General features: G+C 40.9%; 1 protein-coding gene and 1 long non-coding RNA gene across 6 annotated transcripts in view; one reads left to right on the forward strand and one right to left on the reverse strand.

Annotated features, from left to right (window-relative positions):
- The window catches only part of FMNL2 (formin like 2), a 265,339-nt gene that overhangs the window by 232,778 nt on the left and 8,443 nt on the right, over positions 1-24,118 (forward strand). For all 5 annotated transcript variants that reach the window (XM_045032311.1, XM_045032313.1, XM_045032310.1 and 2 more), the window contains 14 exons: positions 320-430; positions 3,325-3,474; positions 6,895-6,996; positions 9,234-9,549; positions 10,056-10,241; positions 14,928-15,052; positions 15,713-15,915; positions 17,011-17,245; positions 18,745-18,813; positions 18,967-19,047; positions 19,962-20,091; positions 22,104-22,267; positions 22,949-23,050; positions 23,573-23,671. In XM_045032311.1, the coding sequence (XP_044888246.1) occupies positions 320-430; positions 3,325-3,474; positions 6,895-6,996; positions 9,234-9,549; positions 10,056-10,241; positions 14,928-15,052; positions 15,713-15,915; positions 17,011-17,245; positions 18,745-18,813; positions 18,967-19,047; positions 19,962-20,091; positions 22,104-22,267; positions 22,949-23,050; positions 23,573-23,671 (2,073 nt within the window). The remainder of the gene's footprint in view (positions 1-319; positions 431-3,324; positions 3,475-6,894; positions 6,997-9,233; positions 9,550-10,055; positions 10,242-14,927; positions 15,053-15,712; positions 15,916-17,010; positions 17,246-18,744; positions 18,814-18,966; positions 19,048-19,961; positions 20,092-22,103; positions 22,268-22,948; positions 23,051-23,572; positions 23,672-24,118) is intronic.
- LOC123378476 lies at positions 79-5,302 on the reverse strand. Its single transcript, XR_006582634.1, has 3 exons — positions 5,172-5,302; positions 3,376-3,453; positions 79-3,061 (listed from the first exon to the last, which is right to left on the reverse strand). It is a non-coding gene; the product is annotated as an uncharacterized LOC123378476 (long non-coding RNA).

The following is a 24,118-nucleotide window of genomic DNA, read 5'->3' on the forward strand; positions in this document are numbered from 1 at the left end:
AAACACAGGGCCTGAAGTCAGTGGGAGTCCTTCCTTTGACTTTGCTGGATTTAGGATCAGGCCCCAAATCTTGTGCTTTTTGTGATGTCACAAAGGCATGCTGCCTTTGCACACACCATCTGCTGTTCAATTGGCCAGGTTTGTAGCAGATTTTTTCCTTCTCTATCTGAAGCATGAGCTATTATCCCTGGGTAGGAGGGAGGAGAATCGTCTTTAAATACTCTTATGCAGTGTGGCAAATCCTCGCATTCTGTACAAAACAAAGGATGCACCGCTATTTCTTGTTAAATTTTCAGTCTGTGATGATTGTTCCCTACAGGTGGCATGTATGCAGTTCATCAACATTGTAGTCCATTCAGTAGAGGACATGAATTTCAGAGTTCATCTCCAGTATGAATTTACGAAATTAGGCCTGGACGAATATTTGGATGTGAGTATGGCCTGGTTTTACTCTGACCAGAATTGGTCATTATATCCCAAATGGATTAACATATTTGTACAGTGCCAGCCTCTGCATGGCTTGAATGACAATTGGGCTCTCTGCTAGTGCAGAGGATTGCAGATTGTGCCTCTCCTTGCCAGCAAGGGCCACTCCATCCCAGGTGGTACACCTCTAACCTCCTTTCTGGACTCCATTGTAGGAGGTCAGCTTGACAATGTTATAGGCTCCAGAGAAGCCCTAACTGCAAAAGCAGTAGCGTGGATTCATTGCCTCAGTCCATCCCCCACTGCCTTAATTGGCCAGCACAGCTCACTTCCGGAGTTGTGAGGGCTGCTCGCCGGTGTCTTGGGGGATGTTGAAAGCATTTTGTGTTGCTGCAGCCTCCCAGGTAGACGTTCTGATACTGGGGGCCCTGCTCCAAGCTGAGCACATATCCTCGAGTGAATTTGGTCCTTGCTCTGTATTTTTTTTGATCAAAATGTGCAATCAGTTGCTGTTCCAAGTAAGGTGAATGAAACCGTAAAGAGCACACACATCCAGCATAGTGATCTTTGTTCCAAGGGAGCCGGAACCTGAATCTAATATAATGACCTCTCTGCTGAGAGGGCTGGGCTCATTTAAGACATTTTGGCAGCTAAACTGTTTTCTGCTAGTAGCCTCAAAGCAGCAAAGTAAAGCCAATGACAGCTTCTGAGAGCTTTGCTCAGTCCCTGCCCCCATGCTCTACCTTCATGACTACCTTCTTGGCTCCAGAAACACCATCCTCTGGGCAGCAGGCATGAAAACCATGAGTAGGGCAAAGCAATGAGTAAATGATCACTTGGTAAAAATGACAAATTGAAGCAAAAAGAAGTAACCTCAGACACGCACTTGGAAGCATGATGTCTGTTGTCTGCAGAACTATCCTTACATTGTTCAAGCTACCTTGATTATTTCATTCCCCTCGTCTCTTTATATTTCTTTATCCACAACAGCATCGCCCTTACACTGAAAGAGTCAGTAAGTCTGCCTAACTCCCCTAGTCATTTATCTTCTCTAGGAACTAATAATGTTAGTGGCTCTGAGGGTTCAGTGATACCCCTTACTTGCTAGGTAAGAGGTATCTTCTCCCCTGCTTCCAGGTACAGAACTCCTGTTATGTGCAGTGGGAGACATATCTGAAATGGAAATCTATAAAAGGGATATTGGGGAAAAAAATAGGGACAAGCCTTTTAACTCCGCTGAAGTCCATTGAACCAGGAGAGCTTTGGAGGGGACAGAGTAAGGAGATTATACATATTTTACTAAAACTGTAGCAATTGTCTCTGCTAAACTGGAACCATTGATGTAAACCTGCTCATGGAGCATGGATGAAAATTTGACCCTCATCTTGTAATATTCATTTCCCCAAACCTAAGTTTGTTCCAAAGTTGAGCCTCACAGCTGGCCATAATGGACCAAATTCATCCCTCATAACATCAATGAATTGGTCTGGTTCTGTTCTTTGGGGCCCAATTGAGCAAGGTACTTAAGCACATATCCGACTTTTAAGCATGTGAGTTAGGCACCCTGCTGAATCAGGGCATTGGTTACCAGGTGAGGTGGGGAGAATTTGTTGAGCAAACACAGCATAGGATAGTATATCTACAAATGATTGAATGCTGTGGTCCTAAGATTAAAAAATAACACATTTTCCTACTGAATGGTGACTAGAAGTTCCCCAGCCACTGACTTTAGAGATTTGGAAATGTTCTATTTAAAGAGAATGCTGCTTTTATATCACATTTCTCCCCTATCCCCATGTATTTCTCTCTCCCCACAGCGTTTTATTATTAGGAACATTTACATGGAAAACAGTATTTTTGTTGCTTAGGAGTTCGTCTGTTCCTGCTGGTTTTTGGCTCTGCTCAGTGCTAACAGAGACAGAGCTACTTTTTGTTCTCTGTTAGGAATATGTACACATTGACACTGAGCACTCCTTTCTATACTGATGATGATCTTCTGCCAGCACAAAAACTGTAGTTCATCTAAAAAGATATTTCATCACAATCTCTTCCTGACCTATGCCTATTCAGCTCAAAGGTTAACATTTCAAATCATGTGGGCTCATCTCAAACACAGGCAGAACAATAGAGAACAGATACAGAGCCTCTGCACAGGTACACCAGGCAGAAGGCACATGGAGCCTTTCCCTCATCTTATTCAGGGGTCAGGCACAGTTGAATTCCATGTATTTACCTGAGTGCAATGATTACTGTCCTACTGCCTCGCGGGGCACTAGCCCGCCCAGAGTGGGTGGGAAGGAGGCAGAGCTCCTCCTCTCCTTTTGTGCCAGTTGGCAGAACTGACTGCACCTGCCTGTATGCTGGGGAGTTCCAGGAGGTATTTTTTGTCTCCCTGACCACAGCACCTCTCCCCCAGAACTCTCCACTGCAGTGGTGAGGCATGGCTCCACACCGACCCCAGGGTGAGCCTGTTCCTGAATAGCACAGTGTGGGCCACAGTATATACGTAGATGTTTGTCACAGATTTACATGGCACATCAGTGAGTCTTCACATTCTGCTTGGTACTCTTGTCTGTGTCTTGGTCTTGCTTATGTGCTGTCAATAGTCATATTCAGATGTTAAGATCTCAAACTCCTGCCACAAAAGAAAATGCTAATATTACTACAGAAAAAACTACTACTTAATTTTAAAGTTCTGAACTTTTGCGGGCCTCCTTACATTTTGCCATGCATTATTTATAACTCTCAGTGATGTTTAAAAAGTTAAGCACTTCTCTGAAATATGAAAATGGGGCCTAACTTGATTGCAACGTATTTGCATCCATTCAGTATTTGTGGCCTTGTCATTGCATGCTGCTGAATGCATTTCATTACGCTTCTTTTACTTTGGACTTTCAGAAGCTGAAACACACAGAGAGTGACAAACTGCAGGTGCAGATTCAAGCTTACTTGGACAATGTGTTTGATGTGGGAGCTTTGCTTGAAGATGCCGAAACCAAGAACGCAGCGTTGGAAAGAGTTGAAGAACTGGAAGAAAATATTTCTCATGTTAGTGCAAAGTTGAAATTACCTTTGACCTAGTTAAGTCTAAGCTGTTAATGCTTTATATTGGTGGGCTTGCTGCAAGCACAGGCTTAGCCAGAGGTAGAGCCTCTGGGTGTCAGGAGCCTCTGCGTAACATTTTGGCAGTTTTCCTGATGACTGATTAAGCAGGTTTCTGGCATCTAGATCTGAACAAATCTTGAAAAATGTCAGGAAAGAACATCTCAGGAATGGGTTCTTGTGCAGCCGATTATGGAAATCCAGGTGCTGCTAAGTGTGGTAGGTCCTCAATAGGGAAAACTACACTTTATGTTTCCTTCATTTTTGAGCGATAAGTCTCCCCTACTGCTGTTCTTGTGGGGAGGCCTCCAACCTTGAGTCAGTGGGGACTTGGCGGAGGCTGCTGCTTCTCTTCGTACTTAGAACTGACTCTGGATTCAATTTAGAATCATTCATGTTAACAATGAAATGACATCAAGTAGTGGTGGCTACTCCTCAACAACAACCATTGTTTTTATTGTTGCACAAGGAACTTGTAATGAAAAACAAGACACACAAGAATGTATTTTAGCCTCATATTCTCCACTTATTAGCTAATTGGTGGCTTTGCTCCTAGGCCATTTACAGACTCAGTGAGAAAAGGGTTCCTCCTATACTTTTGAGTAATTGATTATCTTGTTTTACTTGACCATAGCCAGGGATGGGGAAAAGCACCAGGTTCTCAGATACCACAGTGATTGTTGTGGTACAAGAGTCTAAATAGAATAGAATTGCACTGATTAGTAATTTGGGTCCAATATGTGTTATGTCTGTTTGTCTCTCTCTAAGTATTTATATGGCCCCATCTCTGTAGCATCTGAACACCTCACAAATATTGTGAATTTACCCTCCTACCTGTGAGCTAGGAAAGTATTATCCCCATTTTATACGTGGCAAACTGAGACAAAGGGAGATTACGTGATTTGCCCAGTGTCACACAGTGAGTCTGGATTAGAGCTAGAAACTGAACCCAGATTGTCAGAGTTAACCATAAAATCATCTTTCCTTCCCAGTATGTGCACACAGGTCACTGTGCATCTTGAAAAATCCACCGCTTAAGCACTGATAATATGTACACAACTGGTACATGTTGATTGATAAAGTTCTTACTTAGTACTTTGATCTGGAAATCACTGATTGCAGCAAGGAAGTTTTAGGTTAGACATTCGGAAAAACTTTCTAACTGTCAGGGTAGTTAAGCACTGGAACAAATTACCTAGGGAGACAGCGGAATCACTGTCACTGGATGTTTTTAAGAACTGGTTAGACAAACATCTGTCAGGGATGGTCTAGGTAATTCTTAGTCTTACCTCAGTGCAGGGGACTGGACTAGATGACTTTTAAGTTCCCTTTCAGTTCTACATTTCTATGATTCACAGACTGAATGGACATTTCAGGCTAGCTCTCATCAAGCTAGTATGCCAAAACCAGTAGGTAGCTGCAGCAGTATATTCAGAGGCGAGCAGCAGCACGGGCTAGCCACCCCATGGGTATGTCCTCAGGCAGGATAGCTCATGCTGCCACTTGCTGCTGCCCATGCTACAGTACTATTTTTTAGCATGCTAGCTCATAGAAAGCTAGCTCAAGTATGAGAATCAGGCTGAGAATCACACCCCCAGCTCCAGATGTAGCCATAACCAGAGAATCTGACTGATCAGACTCACTTGGTTCCTATTTGGGGGACCCATACTGGTTCTGCTTCACATGCATATAGTTCCTGTTGTCCTTGCTGGGAACCTCATCACTGATCAAGCATATATGGTCCTAGCTTTGTGGGCTGGAGCTTATGGATTCCAACAGTTCCAGAGTTCTTAGTTTCAGTTGAATTACAGTTCCAGATGGAATCACTTGGCAGCCTGAGTCTGTATAGAGTTATGGACAGAAAAAACTAATTTACATATAAATTGCAGATTCCTTAGCAATACGGTACAAATAAATAGAGCAGATAAACATTCCATACCATAAAAGTACAGTTGGAGTTCTGTGTGACTTCCAACACATACACTAAGTATGTGTAAAGCAGAAACAGACTGATGAAGCATGCATTTGGGATGATTTTAAATCTCTGAGCAGTAGGACTGTGTCTGATGCCGAAAGGAGATGGATAGAGAACAGATATGCACTTGGACTTCATAAAACAAACTGCTAGGGCCTCAAGAGGTAAAGGCTCAGGTGTGTTCCACATGGCTCAGTAATGAGGACTGAAGTGTAGCATCACTCTGAGATGCACTGTTTGCTTTTAGTTTTTCCATGCCAGACATTTTTGGTATCAATTATTCTAGTCTTGAAAATATGACTTCCTTGTTTTAAAAGTGTTTTCCTGACTTAAAAAATAACCCCCAAGTCATTTTTTTCATTTTTCATTCCTGTCATAACTTTACTCCAAATTTTGAACATTGGCTTGACGTAGAACAAGTACGTTCTTTCTCAAGAGCAGTTAGAACTGACTATAATATCCTCTCCCTTAAAGAGGTATTTTGCTCAGAAAAATGCCTTGGTAAAAATGGTGTGTTCTTATTTAATAGATCTGCTAACTATGAGTGTTTAGAGACATAATTGGCTACTTTAGTTACTAAAACAAGTTTTTTTTCTGCCTTTTATTTCTGTTTGCACTACAAAATCTATTTGGCTATGCAAGTGAAGACTTGAAATTCCCAAGTTCATGCTTTAACAGAATTGTTAATTATGTTTGTTCCAATTGCAAAATCTTTACCTCAAAGTTTGCAGAGATGCAGAAGAAAATTGCACATTACCATTTACAATACACCCCAGTTCAGTCAGAATTACAGTTTGGCTTTCAGATCCAAATTAAGTTTGTAGGATTGGCAATTTACAAAAAACAACAACAAAACATTTTTATTTGTGAAATGAGCAAATCTGATCTGACAGTCATTGAAAGACATAAACATGGGCCCTAGCGATGCAGATTCTACTTTGCAAAGTGACTTTGCAAAAATGGCATCGTGTGATTCCATGATTTTTTGTCTCAGTGATTTCCAGATCAGACTTACTCAGCTTATAAGTAAAGTGATGACTTCCTAACTGTTTTTTCAAAGTGGCCCGGAAGTCTTGCTTTCTTTGTAGGATATTCTCTTCTTGAACAGACTCAGTAACTGCAGTCCCATTGGGTTGGCTGCTGATCAGATTTAGCAAATGATGTTCAGATTTAACAGGACCATCAACAATGCAGTTCATGCCCCATTGACAAAATAATGAAGTCCTTACTCAGTCAAAATTTCCATTGACTTCAATAGGAGCTTTACTGAATAAGAACTTCAGGCTTTGGCCCAATGTCAATCGCTTACCAGGTACCATTTTTCCAGTTAGTGATACTGATATTGTTGTTTGAGAAATCTGTTACCATCAAGATCTTTTTTTCGATTACAGTTATCGGAAAAACTGCAAGACACAGAGAATGAAGCTATGGCGAAGATTGTGGAACTGGAAAAGCAGCTTATGCAGAGAAACAAAGAACTAGATGTTGTTCGAGTAAGTGTGATGATGACATTACAGACAGATGTCACATTCAGGAGAAAGATCTCCATTTCATTTTGTATTTAGTGTGGAATTCATTGTTTGAAATGGGAGTGTGACAGTGAATCGTGATGCTTCCACGTGGTTCAGACTTTATGGATTGAACTTTTTTAATGGCCTCTAACATTGCACCCATAATCGATGGCCTGCGGATTTACTTGTGGGTGCAAAGAACTGAGGTTGGACATTTAACTCTCTGATTGCCTGGCCAAATCAGACATGTAGATGTCTGAACATTATCATTCATGTCTGCATTTAATTCTACCTATAGTTTTGCAGACAGTTGATTGTGGGTGAAAATTAGAGGCTGAATTAAAGCCTTCAAAAAGTTTAGGTGCATGGCAGCAGTGGCGTTTGAGCAGGTGCCTTGCTCGTGTGCTGTCAAATACAGTACACGCACTGTGTAGAGTCCAAACTCACTCCCTTCCTGGGGTATGGCTTCATTAGCACAGACATTAATCATATAAAAGATAATTTAATAAAATAGAAACTTCAGCCCAAAACTTCTCCACAGGCTGGCTGCTTCTAGACTTACTTAACTCCTGACTGCTCAGCTCACACACTAGATTCTCTCTCTAGCAAGAAATTAGCATCTCTCTTTTATCTGGGCAGGATAACAAGCTATCTATTTCAGCGACTCAGCAGAGCTCATTAGCCTTTGCACAGCAAGATCAAGACTAGCTAACAAGCTGGTGTGTTTCAGGCAAACACTGTCAGCATCTTCAGGGGACAAGACTTTCTTTCTCCATAGTATGTATCTAGCCAAAGCTACATTATCTTAGGTGCTTTGCAGGACTTTACATCCATAGATCTCATAGAGAGAATTATATTTATATAGAGAATGGAGCTACACCAATTTACACTAGCTGCAGATGTGACATATAATCTCCACAGAGGGTTGTTCGGGTCTTGCTAAAGAAATGGCAATAGGCAAGTTACATCACTATTAAATATTTTTCTCTGTTATATCTTTGTCTCATTTTGTCGATTTTTATGAAGTCTTTAGTCTCTGTTTTTTTTCTGTCTGAAGTACATTAGGTCGTATGGAAACAGTTATATCATAAACAACTACCTGAAAGGGGGTTCCAAAGAGGATGGATCTAGACTGTTCTCAGTGGTAGAAGATGACAGAACAAGGAGTAATGGTCTCAAGTTGCAGAGGGGGAGGTTTAGGTTGGATATTAGGAAAAACTTTTTCACTAATTGGCGTAGAGCAGGTTTCTCAAACTTCATTATACCATGACCCCCTTCTGACAAGAACAATTACTACATGATCCTGGGAAGGGGGACCGAAGCCCAATCCCCCCCACCCCGCTGGGGGGCCACAGCCCAAGCCCTGCCATCCTGGGGGGGGTGCCAAAGCTTGAGGGCTTCAGCCCTGATTAGTGGGGCTCAGATTTTGACTTCAGTCCTGAGCCCCCAGCAAGTCTAACACCACCTCTGGCAACCCCATTAAAACGAGTCACGACCCACTCTGGGGTCCCAACCCACAGTTCAAGAACCGCTGGTGTAGAGAACTACACCCGTATCAGGCAGGCAGCTAGAAGGACAGAATCAGGGCTTCAGAGGCCCTTAGAGGTTTTCGGCCATGGTATTGTGTGCAGCTACCTACATACTGATATGGGCCATTGGTCCCATATGCCCTGGACACTAGGGGATACAATCCCTGTCCCTGGAATATGAGCCTCAAGCATAGGTCCCCACTAGCCTTCTGAGAACACAGCCACCACTCCGAGGCAAGGCAAAGGGGAGAGACCAGGAGAAGGCACAGCTCTGTTCCTGCTTCTACCGAGTGTCCAACATGTGCTCATAGGCAGGCCAGGCAGCTAGCAACTGGACATGGAGCAAGGAAGGGAAGGCCACAGTTCGGCTGACACATTTATTTAGGATTAACATAATCCTAGTGGTCTACCTGGGAGATATTTTAGCACTGATGCCCGCAAATTCTATCCTAGTACTCAGAGTTGAGATTCCTTATACAACTCATTCATGTACACATTCTTAGTGCTAACATGGGGGGAAACGCAAAATGAACCCTCTTTCGGGCAAATGAAGCGGTATCGCTCTCATCAAAATGCTTTATCACTGAGCACAGGGGGCAATCCAGTGCCATGCTGTCATGCTATTTCTAGCTCGGCTCTATGCTGTCGTTTGGATGCAAGTAAATTCTTTACTTTTGGACAATTCTGCAGGAAATTTACAAAGATGCAAATACCCAGGTTCACACGTTGAGAAAAATGGTCAAAGAAAAAGAGGAAGCCATCCAGCGGCAGTCAACCCTGGAGAAAAAAATCCATGAACTGGAAAAGCAAGGGACCATTAAAATTCAGAAGAAAGGTGATGGTGACATCTCTATTCTTCCTGTTGCTGTGGCCTCTGGGACACTGCCATCAGGGTCAGAAGCTACAGCTGGCACATGTGTGGGACCAGTGACTGGGGCTACGCCTTCAGTACCATTGCCGCCACCTCCACCCCCATTGCCACCATTACCACCAACATCCGAGACAGGTGAGAAATAGTATGACTCCAGGGGCAGGTGTGAGGTTGGAAGTTGATGGTGCAGCTCACTGTGCCTGATCTCACTCTCACTGGTTTCACGCTGCTTTAAGCTCCATTGAGAGTGTAACTTAGGGTCATTGTCACACAACAAACATAGTCACGACAGTGAATATTCATGGATCCAACTCGACAAACCCAAAGTGTTTGAACCCAGATGCAGAAAACAAAGTCTGCTCTGATGAGAGCAGATGGTTTTGTTTCATTCTTTTTAATGAGATGCACACACTGGTATGTATAGTAACCAGGGGCCAGATCATCAGCTGCTTTACATCAGCATAGGTCTGTTGAGGTCAGTGAAGTTACCAGCTTCGGTTTGCATCCGCTGAGAAATCTAGCCCAGAGACATAATCTTTTGTGGCTTTTAATTCTCTCATAGGTAATTCTTTGGTGGGTGTTTGTTTTGTTCTGATTAATGCTTTCAGGTGCAAACATGTCTTTTCCCCTTCCTTTTGTAGTGCAAAACGGTCCAGTGGCAGCACCTATGCCACCTCCCCCTCCGCCTCCACCACCACCTCCCCCTCTTCCTGGTCCAGCTGCAGAGACAGCCCCAGCTCCTCCGCTGCCTCCCCCACCACCACCATCAGCACCCCCTCTGCCAGGAACAGCCTCTCCCACAGTGATTTTCAACTCAGGATTAGCAGGTAAAACAGTGAAACTGACGTGCATGCCCCACCAGTGCATTCTTCAAACTAATTACAAAAAAATCCAGCCATGCTGTTTAGAAGGCGCTCCATCAGAAAGTAACTTTTTTTTAATTAGTAAATTTAAAAAAAAATCAAATTAAGAGCATTCCCTGATGATGATAAAACACAGAGACACCCCCATACTGATCTCCGACATTCTATCCACCACTTGGAATAGTCAGAGTTTATAAAATTGCTAGTGTATTTTATGAAGGATTCCCTGCTGCTGGTCCTTTCTCATATTATAGTTAGAGCAGGTCAAAACATTGTTTTCTTTTACAGAAAATGGCTTTTTTCAATAACACAAGTTTTTCAAAAAAATTGTTTTTGTCAAAATCTTGCAGATTTTCTTCAGAATTCAATCATATTTTTTGTTAAAATTAAAAAACTAAATAAAATATATAATAATGGCTGCCAAAACCCCAAAATGTTTCAGGTTTGTTTTTCCAATGAAAACCTGAACATTTTTGAAGAAAGTTTGAACAAAAATGAAAACTTTTTTGGTTTTGTCGCAGTTTTTTCTGGGAAAAGAAAGTCCTTGACCAGATCTAATTATATTATTTTTATGCCCTATTTGACTTATACCGAGTACCTCACCCAGCAAGTGAGTACTACTTGGTATCAGCCCCCCAAGAGATCCTGGGAGCACACTATAATTGCAGAAAGAGAGAAGCCGAGGAGTTCTGATTAATATATTTTTAAAACTGATTAAGTATTTCCACCCTTTGATCTTTTTTTTCCTCTGAAGGAGGAAAACTCTGAGAAGCAGAGTCACCATGGAACTAGTGGGTAATGGTATGTTTAAAAAAGTAACACGCGTATAGCTGAGATTACTGATTAGGCTTTCCCTGGCAGGCTTATAAAAATAGTATTCCGATTTCAAAGCATGTGCGCTATTGTAATATTCCTTTGGCACCACATCTTCTTGGGCTAATAATGTGTAAGGGGCTACAGTATGTGGTTTCCTTTCACCCTTCTCTTCCTGAAACTTGTCCAGTATTCAAACTCGGTCCTGTGCTGATAGAAAGAGTGAGCTGAGCAGAAGAGGGATTCTGATTTGGGGTTTTGGAATGGCATTATAATGTCATCTTGCCTGCCAGGCTGACCTCCTCTCTGTCCTTTTCCTTTTTTAATCTACAACTGTTGGCTTGATTTTGTCATTAGTCATAGACCTCCCTGTAAATCTGGTGCTCAGTCAGCCTGCTCCATTTCTGTGTATTGTCTTGCTACAATGAATATCGTTTCCTTTGAGTCAAGTGTGATTTGGAGGAATATTATATGCCTCATGCTGCAGTGTGGCCCATTAAAATCCACTCACTTCCCTGAGCAAAGCTCATTAATGAGAAGAAAAGGCTATACCTAGGGTCCTCTGCAATTCTCAGGAATCTCATCACAGGGTTTACTTGAAATGCTTTTCTGATTTCTGATGCCAGATTTAAATCCTGTAGCGAGTGCTGAGGGTGTTGAACTACAGAAAATTACAGAGCTAGTTGGTGGGTAGAAAATGACTGAGATAGGATTTACATCCGGTATTTACATGTGAGTAAGTATATTGCACACCAGTATGATGTAGGTGGACTCCCTAAGTCTGTGAACTAATCGGTTCTAGGAAGGAAAATAACCTGAACTAGATTTTGAAAGCTGATTGAAATGGATACTGATGCCATCCTCACATACTGATTAATTCACAGCCAGCTGGAATTTACAGTTAGCTTAGTCTGTGTTGCCAAGTCAATGTCTCTGTGCATTGTATATGAGTGGGCCATGAGGTTGATTTGTACCTCTTATTTAAAAAGAGAATTGTAGGAGCTTGCAGTACAGTTCTCCTATACTGCAGTTTACTACACCTCTATCCTAATATAACACCCGATATAACACGAATCCGGATATAACGTGGTAAAGCAATGGGGTGGGGGGTGGGGCTACGCGTTCTGGCGGATCAAATCAAGTTCAATATAACATGGCTTCACCTATAACGGGGTAAGATTTGTTGGCTCCTGAGGACAGCGTTATATCGAGGTAGAAGTGTATAATGTTCCTGAAGTATTTTGGGGCCATTGTAGTATAGAGGACTATTCTCTAGTATTTGTTCTTAAGGAACTCCACTGAGCCAAGGAAGATGAAAGTGTCAAATCTTGATAAAATGCCTACATAGAAGGGAACATTTCTCCTACTGCTTATTCATACAATGTCATGTGATCACATTAGCATGATGTATTGGGAATTTGTGAATTGATAAATTATACTATTCTAACCATCACTAATTTTTTTTCTCTTTGTTCTTTCTGCTTCCGGGTAAGATGGGCCAATCAAGCTTTTCTGTAGGTTCTTGCTAAGTATTTGCACCCATTTCCTTTCTGTCCCTTTTGTGCTGTGACCTCTTCTTTCTATTTGTTATTTTAATTTCAGGCTTGCTTAAATACTCAAATTTACAAATTCACATTTTATTTTGTGAATGCTCTTTGGTGTCCACTTAAAATTCAGTGTTGCTACAACTATTCCTGCCAGTAAGCTCGTTCCTTAGAATGTCCATGGAAAATGAATGCAAAAGGGACACAGACACAGAAGAAGTGAATTCTTCTAAAAATTTGAATCAGGGAAAATGAGAGAAATGAATAAGAGAAAAATGTTTTCAGCATTTGCCCAGTTCTAAAGCACAAGAGGAGAGTGAACCCTGAAAAAGATGGTCTCTGTCCTGGAAAACAATACATGGAAAAGTATTGAAGAAGGGCAAACTGATTCCTTTTTATCTCCCATGCTCAAATGTTATAGTTCAGGGTGTAACCTGACCATGTGGGTGGCATTGGGAAGAAATCTGCTGCTCATATAGCATTGCACAATTGTCTAGATGTGCTATGGTGTGCGTCAGGGGATGTAGAGGGAAACTAGTACATCTGTCTTGGAAGAAGAGATGTATTCAAAACAAAGCTCCATATGTGAACAACCCTGAACTTTGGGAAAGTTTGCATCTGGATCAGAATTTTACACTTTGAGACTCCCTGTACTTGAAATATTACATATAGGACACTGCTGGAGATGGTCTGGACTTCTGTTGCTATATTATCTCAGTTTGTTTCAATAGACCAGATGACAGTTCTACAGGTTAAATGGCTTTTTCCAGCACTGGGGGAATAAGAAGCAGGGTTCCTCTCTTTCTGACTGTAGCCTGGAAAGAATTTAATCATTCACTCCACATTTGAAAATAACTTAACCACATTAATGAACAAACCTTAATGACCATCACAAACTCCTAGTAATTGGCTGGGCCTCTAAATCTCAGAAACAATGAAAAGCAACTTACCAAAGTAGCCATCTACTTTAGATCACGTAGAAATACTGGGGTTTCACTGTTGTTTTTTATTGGCAATTTGACACTTCTCTTATATGGCTTAATTAACCCAATTATCTGTACCATGGGATGTTTGGGGTTAGAAGGACCTGCAGTGAGTCACCTAGTCCATACCTCTATATTGTCTCTTATTAATGTTTAGAGTTACTATCCGTAGATGCCTGTCTAACCTTAGATATCTCCAGTGATAGAAGCTCCCTTGGTAGCTTGTTCCACTGCCTAATTATTCTTAGGGTTATAAAGTTTTTCCTAGCAATTAACCTACATTTTCCCAGCTCCAACTTTAGCCTATCACTTCTTGTTCTATGCTCATTGACTAAGGAGGATTAATTGGTCCCATCTTCTATAGCATCCCTTCAAAGTTACTTTAAAAGATTTACTGGTGCTGCACAATCAGAAGGCAAAAGCATTTGTTACCCCCAGATGTAATTGTGCTAAAATTGGAGACTGGCTTTTATGTGCTTTAAAATACAGACAAACTCAGGCTTGTGTGAAACAGTAGAATCCCTTCCCAACAGGCAATGTTCCCTTGTAACAATATCTTTGTAAAAGGGCTTCTCTTTCCCTTGTCACACACCACTGATTGAATCCTCTGCTAGCCAGAGGACTCACTTCTGGCTGAATCCTCATCTACAATCCCCTCTCTGTTTAATCAAAAGGATGTAGGTCTTCAGCTAGCACCTCTAGCGTTAGTCATAGTGCCGCTGCCTTGATGTCAGCTTGAACAACTTTATCTACAGCACTGATTATTAAACGTTAGGTAGTAAGGACGGAGTAACATCACACGTCAGCAGCCTAGGACTGCAAGGTGCTGAGAGTGCACAATCTGCATTAACATCAGTGGGACTTGAGGGTGTTCAGCACCTCACATGACCTGTCCGGATGTTACATCCAGAAATGGGATGGCAGAACAGAACTAAAGTCACATACCATTTTATCCATTTTCTATACTGGTTAAAAATTATTTTGGTTTCTAAACCAGGCCAGAACAATATTAAGAACACATTATATTAGAGTAACACATTTGCTTTTGTGAAATATTCTTAATCTCAAGCTTTCACTAAAGGTATGTGAACGCCGGGTATAAAACAGCTGAATAGCTGGATAAAAGCGCTCTCTGCTGTTTGTCTATCACGGCAGCATAATCTTTTCAGGCTTTTAAAAGTGTTTACTTAGCCCTTACCAGTTCTTCCTCCAGTGCTGAAATGCCATCTGCAAAAAACTGTGTCTGGGTTGCTCCAGATGTTTCCCAATTCTTCCGGCATTTGTAATTTCATTCTCTTTGATGTCTTTAGCTGTGAAAATCAAGAAGCCAATCAAGACAAAGTTCCGCATGCCTGTCTTTAACTGGGTAGCGCTCAAACCCAATCAAATTAATGGGACAGTCTTCAATGAAATTGATGATGAAAGGATCCTGGAGGTATGAATACTGCATATTGTGTTTCGCTTCCCAGTACTATGTGCAGTGTAAGTGAATGTACAGCTTTGCAAAGGCAGATCATCGTAGGAATTATTTCTGAAAGTTATTGTTTGGGTTGTTAAATAAGAATAATTTCAGCTGCTTGAGATCCTCAGTAAAAAGGCATAAAATGACTTTCAGTTTACCCCAGCTGAGAATCTGGGCCAGACTGACTATAAAAGTGTACGTCTTTGTTTGAAACAAATTAATCAAGATGGTTGATGGCATTTTCCCAGTATAAACATGCTGATGCCATTTATGGGATGCAGGCTCCTGCAGATTGCTGAGTGAAGTTGAGGGAGAGTTGGAGCATCAATGTAGTAGGGTTGAGCACTAAGCTTTTGAATAGTATACACGAGGCTACAGCTGGTGGAAGGATGAGTAAAAAGCTGAAAAATCTTTTGACCTTAATTTCACAAAATCACATGCTATAACACTATCATAATGTTATATTTTGGACCATAACTGCAGACTATTGTCTGCCAGGGTGGATGTGCATATATCAACACAGTGTGGCATATACCTACATATCAGTCAAAGTCTTTCTATGGAATTCTGAGAAAACTTTGGACAAGTGCAATTTAAAAAAAAAAAATTGTGGGCGGATTTCTTTCTTTTTAGGATTTAAATGTGGATGAATTTGAAGAAATATTCAAGACAAAAGCTCAAGGTCCAGCCATTGATCTTACTTCAAGCAAACAAAAGATAACTCAAAAAGGGTCAAACAAAGTCACATTACTGGAAGCAAACAGGGCCAAAAATCTTGCCATCACTTTAAGAAAAGCTGGAAAGACTGCAGATGAGATATGCAAAGCTATTCAGGTGTAAGTGCAAAACTTGTGGATGGAGCAATCATAGCTAAGATTTACTCTGCTTTTTGGTAATCGGCATACATAGAAAATCTGGTTTTGAATTGGCAGATAATACAAAAGTTTTTTGCAGCTGCAAAAGATCCAAGAATAAGGATGAACCATTATGAGTCACTGATTGCATTCCCCCTAGATGTGTTAACTTGCAATTTTGTGTCATGATATCACTCTGCAAGTCAGTGCAAATTATCTTGGAATTTTTTTTTAAAAACCTAATTAATAGTTCTTAAAAGAATGTCATCAGCGTAATTCACATTTGACTCCTATTATGCTGCATTTCCTATAATAACTGTAAATTAAAAGCAATCCTGAGACAAGTATGGTAAATATTAAAAATAGGTGAAAAGTTTAGTTTTTGCCATAATGTCTGAATTTAATTCACATGCACTGAATGCAATTTAGATGGTGTTGTTTATGTAATGATTAGATACCATGCCAAATGCAAAAATGAGTACTACCAATCTTAATGAAGGAATGTAGTTTCATGTCTGCTTCTTAAGATTCATCATGCACTTCATGGGTATGTCTACACAGGAATTAAACACTTGCAGCTGATCCAGGTCTTGGGCTACAGGACTGTAAAACTGCTGTATAGATATTCAGGCTCGGGCTGGAGCCTGAACTCTGGGACCCTGCAATGTGGGGGGAAGAGTCCCAGAGTCTGGGCTCCAGCCCAAGCCCAGACATCTAGCCCCACAACCAGAGCCCCACAAGCTTGCGTCAGCTGACCCGGACCAGGCACAGCTGTGCCCCACATCTTTTATTCCAGTGTAGATGTACCCTAAGATACATTCCAGTTCACTTTCTTTAGTCTTTGGAACATATTGGAGATGATTACTTGCCTGTCAAAGCCAACATTTTGTTAGGCTAGAGTACTCATTTATTACTGCACTTTTCCCAAGTTAGACTCGAAAGCGTTAGCATATTTGAATAGGGATCTTGGGGAAGGCAGGTTGCTGCTGTTTGGTTTGCTTTGCCAAAGCAGACAGGCCTGTCATATTTGGTGGGTCCTTCTTATAACACCAAGCTTTCTGTGTTGTTACGATATAGATTTGACCTGAAGACGTTGCCAGTAGATTTTGTTGAATGTTTGATGCGATTCTTGCCCACTGAGAATGAAGTGAAAGTGTTACGGCTCTATGAGCGGGAGAGGAAACCTCTCGAGAACCTGACTGATGAAGATCGGTTCATGATGCAGTTCAGTAAGATTGAGAGACTGATGCAGAAGATGACCATCATGGCCTTCATCGGCAACTTCGCAGAAAGCATCCAAATGCTGACACCGGTGAGTGAGCCACAAGCGATAGAGCAATGTTAAAAAATAAATTAGCGTTGAATTAATTCTAAGATGTGCAGACATTAGGGCTTCACAAGTGGAACTCATTCCAACACTCTGCATCACTTTTTAAGATACTTAGACAGAACAAACCTTCTTTCTGTTTTACTTCGCCATCTAGGTATAGCTGATCAGAAAATTTTCCTTGGAAAATACTTTCAAAGAGAAACAAGGAAAAAAATCTCAATCAAAATGTTCACCAAAAAAAATGTTTCGTGTTTTTCAATTAGCTCTATATCTATCATAGGTTTAGGAATTCGACTATAGTAACCACAGTTGAGTTTAGGCCAGTGATTCTCAAACTTTTGTACTAGTGACCCCTTTCACATAGCAAACCTCTGAGTGTGACCCCCCTTATAAATTAAAAACACTTTTTAACGTATTTAACATCATTATAAATGCTGGATGCAAAGCGAGGTCTGGGGTGGGGACTGACAGCTCACGACTCCCCATGTTAGTAACTTCGTGACCCCCTGAGGGGTCCCAATCCCCCGTTTGAGAACTCCTGGCTTGGGCCTTGCTCATGGGCTCTAAACAGGACATCTACAATGATTTTCAGGAGTCTAGCTCTGTGGAGCCAAGTATCATGGAGTTGTGTGGTGTCATAAACCCTATGCAGATTCAGCAGAGATATGTTAAAGATAGATGGAATTTTTGAATATCATGATGAATCATTGCAGCTCTTGAGAGGAAAGGAGAAAGAAATAAAACCAAATCTAACCAAACAATTTTCTAGCTATGACTATAATTTGTTATTGCAGTGGTTCCCAGTGTCCTCGGATAGGACCACTGCGCCCCCCCCCCCCAAATTGATGACATCAAAGCTTTTTAAGTAACCCACTAGAAATGATTTATAGCATTTCCATTCATAGCACAGAAGAGAGTGACTATTGCATTTAATAGGTTATAGTTCTAATTTTTAAAGATTGTCATCTAAGATATGCCTGCAAAATTTGTGCATTGGTGTCTGCAAACTCCACATCTCTGTATGCAAATACATGCTCAGATTTTACAGACACAGCTTAGTTGACAGTCTGTGTCCCAAAATGTTCATAATGCTTCTTTTTATTTTACGCTTTTAAGTATTTAAAAGTGGTTTGAATATAGAAATCTATTGTTTGACTCATTAGCTGAAACTGAAGACGAATTAATGATGTTCATGCTATCGATACTGGTGACTCCGTGAGGCTTGTTCCACATAATTTAATACATCTTTCATTGTCTTGAAGAGCATGGCACTGTAGAACCATGCTTGCATTTTATTTTACTCTACATTAAGCCTGCAGAGTATGTGAACAACTTGAAATCCATACACAAAGAGGAAGGAGAATATTCATGTCAAGATCCCCATCGTGCAGATCCAATAGTAGAATTTGAGTGCTGACTTTTACCTTACATTTAAGGTTTTACATGTGTTAACTACACCTCTTCTCGTTATTTGCTTTTAGCAACTCCATGCAGTAATAGCAGCATCTGTCTCAATAAAGTCATCCCAAAAACTCAAGAAAATACTGGAGGTAAGTACAATTTTATTTATACACGTGTACTTTAATGAGATAATCAATGCTATTCCTCCATGCATACTGGAATATACCTACCTGCTTACGTTAAAAACTCACCCTTCAAAGATATATGTATTGACTGTTACCTCTTTCCTCTCAATTTGGCAGATAATCTTGGCTCTTGGTAACTATATGAACAGCAGTAAGAGAGGAGCAGTTTATGGGTTTAAACTACAGAGTTTAGATCTGGTGAGTAGAAGAACGACATCTTGGCTGGAAGCTAGCTTTGGTGGGGAGGGTGCCTGCTACTCCGTTCTTCACCTCCACCCAGTTCATAAAACAATGTTAATGACAGCCTTGCAATGGACCATGCATGCCATTCAGTTGAGAGACAAGATGGGGGAAGTAATATCTTTTATTGGACCAACTTCTGTTGGTGAGAGAGACAAGTAATTAATTAATTAATTGTCTTTAATTGTGCTTAGATGGTTTCTGGCATGGTGGAAGAAGGGTGGTGATGGGATGGGATAGATGGGTGAAATAAAAATAGAAGGGGTTCAGGTGCTGTCATGGCATAATGGAGATAGAGGTTTAAATGTCTTCAGTCATATGTGCCATGAGATTGGCTGCTAACCCATCACAACTCCAGCTCAGATACTGGGACAAGTATCAGTCACTGCCCAAGACAACAGACAATATAGCAGATCAGGTTAGATGTGTATTAGCAGAGCTGTATGGGAAAGTTCTAACAGCATCAGCCTGCATTCTGCCTGGCTTTAGCTAGTACTACCCCTCTCTCATCTTTCAAGAGAACTAATGTTTGGCAAGTCCCACCCAGCTTTTAAAACAACGGGAGGAAGACAGCTCAGAGTGAACACGTGGGCAATAGCCAATCAGTAGATGCATAGTGGATGCCAACTCTCTTAAAATATGATTATATTGTATAGTAAGAACAATTTGGTTTGGGAACCTACTTAGCTGAGGGCTTTCTCCCATGTTAGTCTCAAAAGATATGCCTCTAATTTGTAGACCTACTTTCTCAGCATTAATGATTTTTCTTTGTGCTTCCACAACTAATAAAGTATCAGTTCAGTCAACAGATAATTTCTAGCCTGGCCTTTACCACACCTTCATCCAACAGTTTCCTTGCCTTTTGCTTGCAGCTGTTAGACACAAAGTCAACGGACAGAAAACAAACGCTGTTGCACTATATATCCAACGTTGTGAAAGAGAAGTATCACCAAGTGTCCCTCTTTTACAATGAACTTCATTATGTGGAGAAAGCTGCTGCAGGTACTGTGATCAGTGTTGCCCTTGTTAGTATGTGAACCAGGTTCTGATGTATTTTAATCCTCCTATCCCCATGAGCTGTTCAAGAGAAAGTTCGGAAGTTTAATTTGAAGGGAGTTTGGCCTGTAATTAAGCCACTTTTTGGGAGATGACATCAAATTTAGGGTTCCAGATAAAGGTTGGATAAATATGAATGTGGAAGATACGTTCATGTCACAGAACTATTATATTTGATGTTTTTATACTTGTGATAACACCTAGAGGTGCCCCAGTCATGGACCAAGATGCCATTGTGCTAGGTACCGTATGAACAAAAAAATAGGCCTTACCCCACAGAGCTTACAATCTTAATACTTTAAAACAAGTCATCTAAGAAACAGCAGCAGCTAGTCACTTAGCAAAGCACCAGTTGTTTGGATTAGAATTTGCACTGTTAAAACAATACAGAGTTAAAAGACTACAGATCAACATTAGTATTACAAGCACATGTGCTTGTTAGCGTTCCACAATGGCATCTGATGTCTGAGACCTTGAGGTCTGCCCTCAGAGGAGGATACCAAGGAATCAGTCAATGGAGCTAGCTATCAAGGACTCAATAATGCCACTGGATGTCAGTTGTAAAGGATTTGATCTGAATATACTTGCAGATATATGAAAGCAAAGGAAAAGCATGGGACCAGCACCAGATCTGTACACAAGGCTCTTTGTATGATAACTTTTAAAGCAGCCACTGCGCAAATTAAACTTTCCCAGTTTGTGGCTCTAAGACTACTTGTGCATTCAAGCTACTTTTGATATAGATGCCACACTTAATTGTTAAACATTTTTAATGTGTTTTGTTGCGGGCAATAGTTCACGTGCATCCTCTTCTTTCATTTGAATAGGGATAATGGAAGTGGCATCCCCGCACTGCATCACAAATAGAGTGGGCAACTAGTGTCATATATTCTACAAATATTCACGTTTTCCCCATGCTTGTAAACCTTTTCTGTTCTCTTTCTATGAACATGCAAATGACCAAGTTTTACTGGTCCACATGGTCACAGAAAGTGAGTTTCAGAGCTGTGAGAGTGAGTATTCACAGACTTTGCACTCTTCCCAGAAGTGCTGGTGTGACATCCAGCCAGCAGACAGATGCAATGTAACCTACCAGGGTGAATACTGAATACTTGCAGAGAATTTTTCAAGATCAGTATAAGAGTTTAAGAAAATGTGAATAACAAATACATTTCAGGACACCGATTGTGATCTGCTTGTGGATATCACTTAAGTAGGAAAAGAGTCTATGTTTGTTGAAGAAGCTATTCAGCATCAGTTACACAACTGTAATCCCAAATGAACAGTTTAAATTACCGTCCCCTTTTCAATAATGTCCAAGTGTTGGGTTTTGTTTTTTTAAAAGAACATACACCTGTATTACTGGTCAACATGAGGTTGTCTTAGTTAAACACTATTAATAAGCACACAGGTGCAATGTGAATTTTGGAGATTATTATCATTTTAGGGGTAAACACATTCTTAAGTAAGTAAACTGATTTTCTCAATGTCTTGTGCTTGCGGCAGGATTCTGATATTTAAACAACAACTCGTTAGCCTTTAGTAGATTTTAGGAATCCATTTTAAACACAGGGAGGAGAAAACTAAGTGCTGTGTTCTGTGCATTAATGGGTGCTCTGTATATACTGCGCGCTTGTATGGATGAAACTGACCCTGTACAAGAATGACTTAACTTAACAGTCAGTTATTTTCGGTGCTACCATGGAAATGCACCAAAGCATTTATGAATTTTTATCCCAAGCTAAGACAAGTCAAAATACTGATGAGCAATTTCTAGTTATACAGGGTAATCTGTGGCTTAATATTTACCAAGTTACCAACTCTGAGATCCTGTGTTATGGCCTGGATTTATGAAACACTTCTCATTAAGGAGTTAAGACTGTTTGGATTTAAGCCTATAGTAGAGTGTTTGTGTCACTCTCTCTACAAAAACACTTCAGCATTTGTTTATTTCTTAGTGTCCCTTGAAAATGTCCTGTTGGATGTCAAGGAGCTCCAGCGAGGCCTGGACCTGACAAAGCGAGAATACACCATGCACGATCACAATACAATGCTGAAGGAATTTATTCATAACAATGAAGGAAAACTAAAGAAACTGCAGGATGATGCAAAAATAGCCCAGGTATTCTTTTTAATCCCAGTCCCTGACAAGGTGATGTAGAGACCAAGCCAGAAGAATCTGGAAATGCAGGAATTCCTGACTGTTCAAGAGAATATAACCTTCAGCAAACTGTGGCATGGCTGAGGAGATTCAGGGTTACTTGAGTTCCTCTCCCGTCTTTACCAGTGCTCACTGAAGTGATGACATAATATTGAGGTTATCACCTACTTTCCTCTCTGTAGTCATCTAGCCAAGCGATGCATATTTGCTTATATTTCCTTGAAGTCCATCCTCCTAATCAATCTTGTCACTGTTCTCTAAACACTTTGGTAACGTTTTGCTATTTTTCCTCTGACAAACCTTTCCAGCCATGAGTTAAACTTTCAGAAATGCAGCCTCCTTTTTGCAGGCACATTTGACTCTGAAATTTTCTGCCTACAAATGAATTACAGTTGCAAAGCTGAGCACTTTTGCCCAACTTAATGTGTGTGCGCACACAGTACATAGTGCGAGGTGCAAAGATCTCTCACCTTTACACCCACAGTTCATTTTGTGGATACACAAATGCAGATGCAAATCTTGCAGGTACAGATTTCACACACGCAAAGGGAGGCTGAGAATACATCCCTTTACAACATTCTGTAAATGGGCAATAGCTCATTTTTAAGATGCAAAGTTGAGTGAAAAATGTGCTTCTTACAGGATGCCTTTGATGATGCTGTGAAATATTTTGGGGAGAATCCCAAGACAACGCCCCCATCCGTCTTTTTCCCAGTCTTTGTCCGATTTGTGAAAGCCTACAAGGTAAGCAGATGTACATTTCGCTGCTTATTCCGCTTCTGAATATGGCAAGGCTGCTAAATGTGGCCTGTAGCTTTCTACAATACAGCTCACAGCTCCCTTCAATTCAAAGGTGTAACCTCCTGAGACTACAGACCCCAGAATGACCTGTGAAAGAGCACTGCACAGCAGTGCTATGGAACGTAAAGTAAGCCAGTAAAGGGCAGGGCAAGTAATTGTCTCAGGATTTTACAGAAACCAGGACAGACCACCATAGCAATAAGATTGAACAGCCCCAGGCTCGCTGGTCAGTCTTCGTGTGGGAATCTAGCTCCACCGCCTTAACATTAGTGTGAATCAGGCAGCTGAATATCTATGCAGTGCCCTGAAAGTGCCCCCTCTGGTCTTCAATGGAGACAATTATAGTCGCTAACTCATTTTTGCAGTAAAAGATGATTCTCATGTTAAAAAAAAAAAATCTCAGAGTCCCTTCATTTGTCGTTGTTTGCAGCTCTAATGTGGTTTCTTGGTCTTTATGCTAAACAGCAAGCAGAAGAGGAGAATGAGTTGAGAAAGAAGCAGGAACAGGCACTCATGGAAAAACTTCTGGAGCAAGAAGCATTGATGGAGCAACAGGACCAAAAGGTATGAAACAGAGGACTTTGGGACAATATTACTTGAATATTTTGTATCTAAGGTAAGGAACAATCCTTTCTGCCCTCTAGTGATGTTTGAGAGGATATACAGATAAACCCCCCTGAGGGTTAGAGCAGGGCTTTTGGTGCCATTTCATAATTCTCAGCTCAAGATAAGAATTTCATAATTCTAACACTCATCATATGTTGTGAATTTTGTTTTTACAAAAAGGGTTTAAAAATAGGCAGCGTTTTTTATCTTTACCAGCCAATCCTATAATAGGAAAAATTCCAGTAGAAGAGCATAATTCTGAATTTACCCAGTGTGCACATCTCGGCAGGCCCGACGAGAGAAATTTGGGGTTCTGGCACACCATGTTCACTGGGTCCCCACCCTCACCCATCACACTTTATTTACACAGATGTTATGGACATAGTAGGAACACCCCTCCAAGCT

This window comes from Mauremys mutica, chromosome 10 (assembly GCF_020497125.1).
Source record: "Mauremys mutica isolate MM-2020 ecotype Southern chromosome 10, ASM2049712v1, whole genome shotgun sequence".
Lineage (NCBI taxonomy): Eukaryota > Metazoa > Chordata > Testudines > Geoemydidae > Mauremys > Mauremys mutica.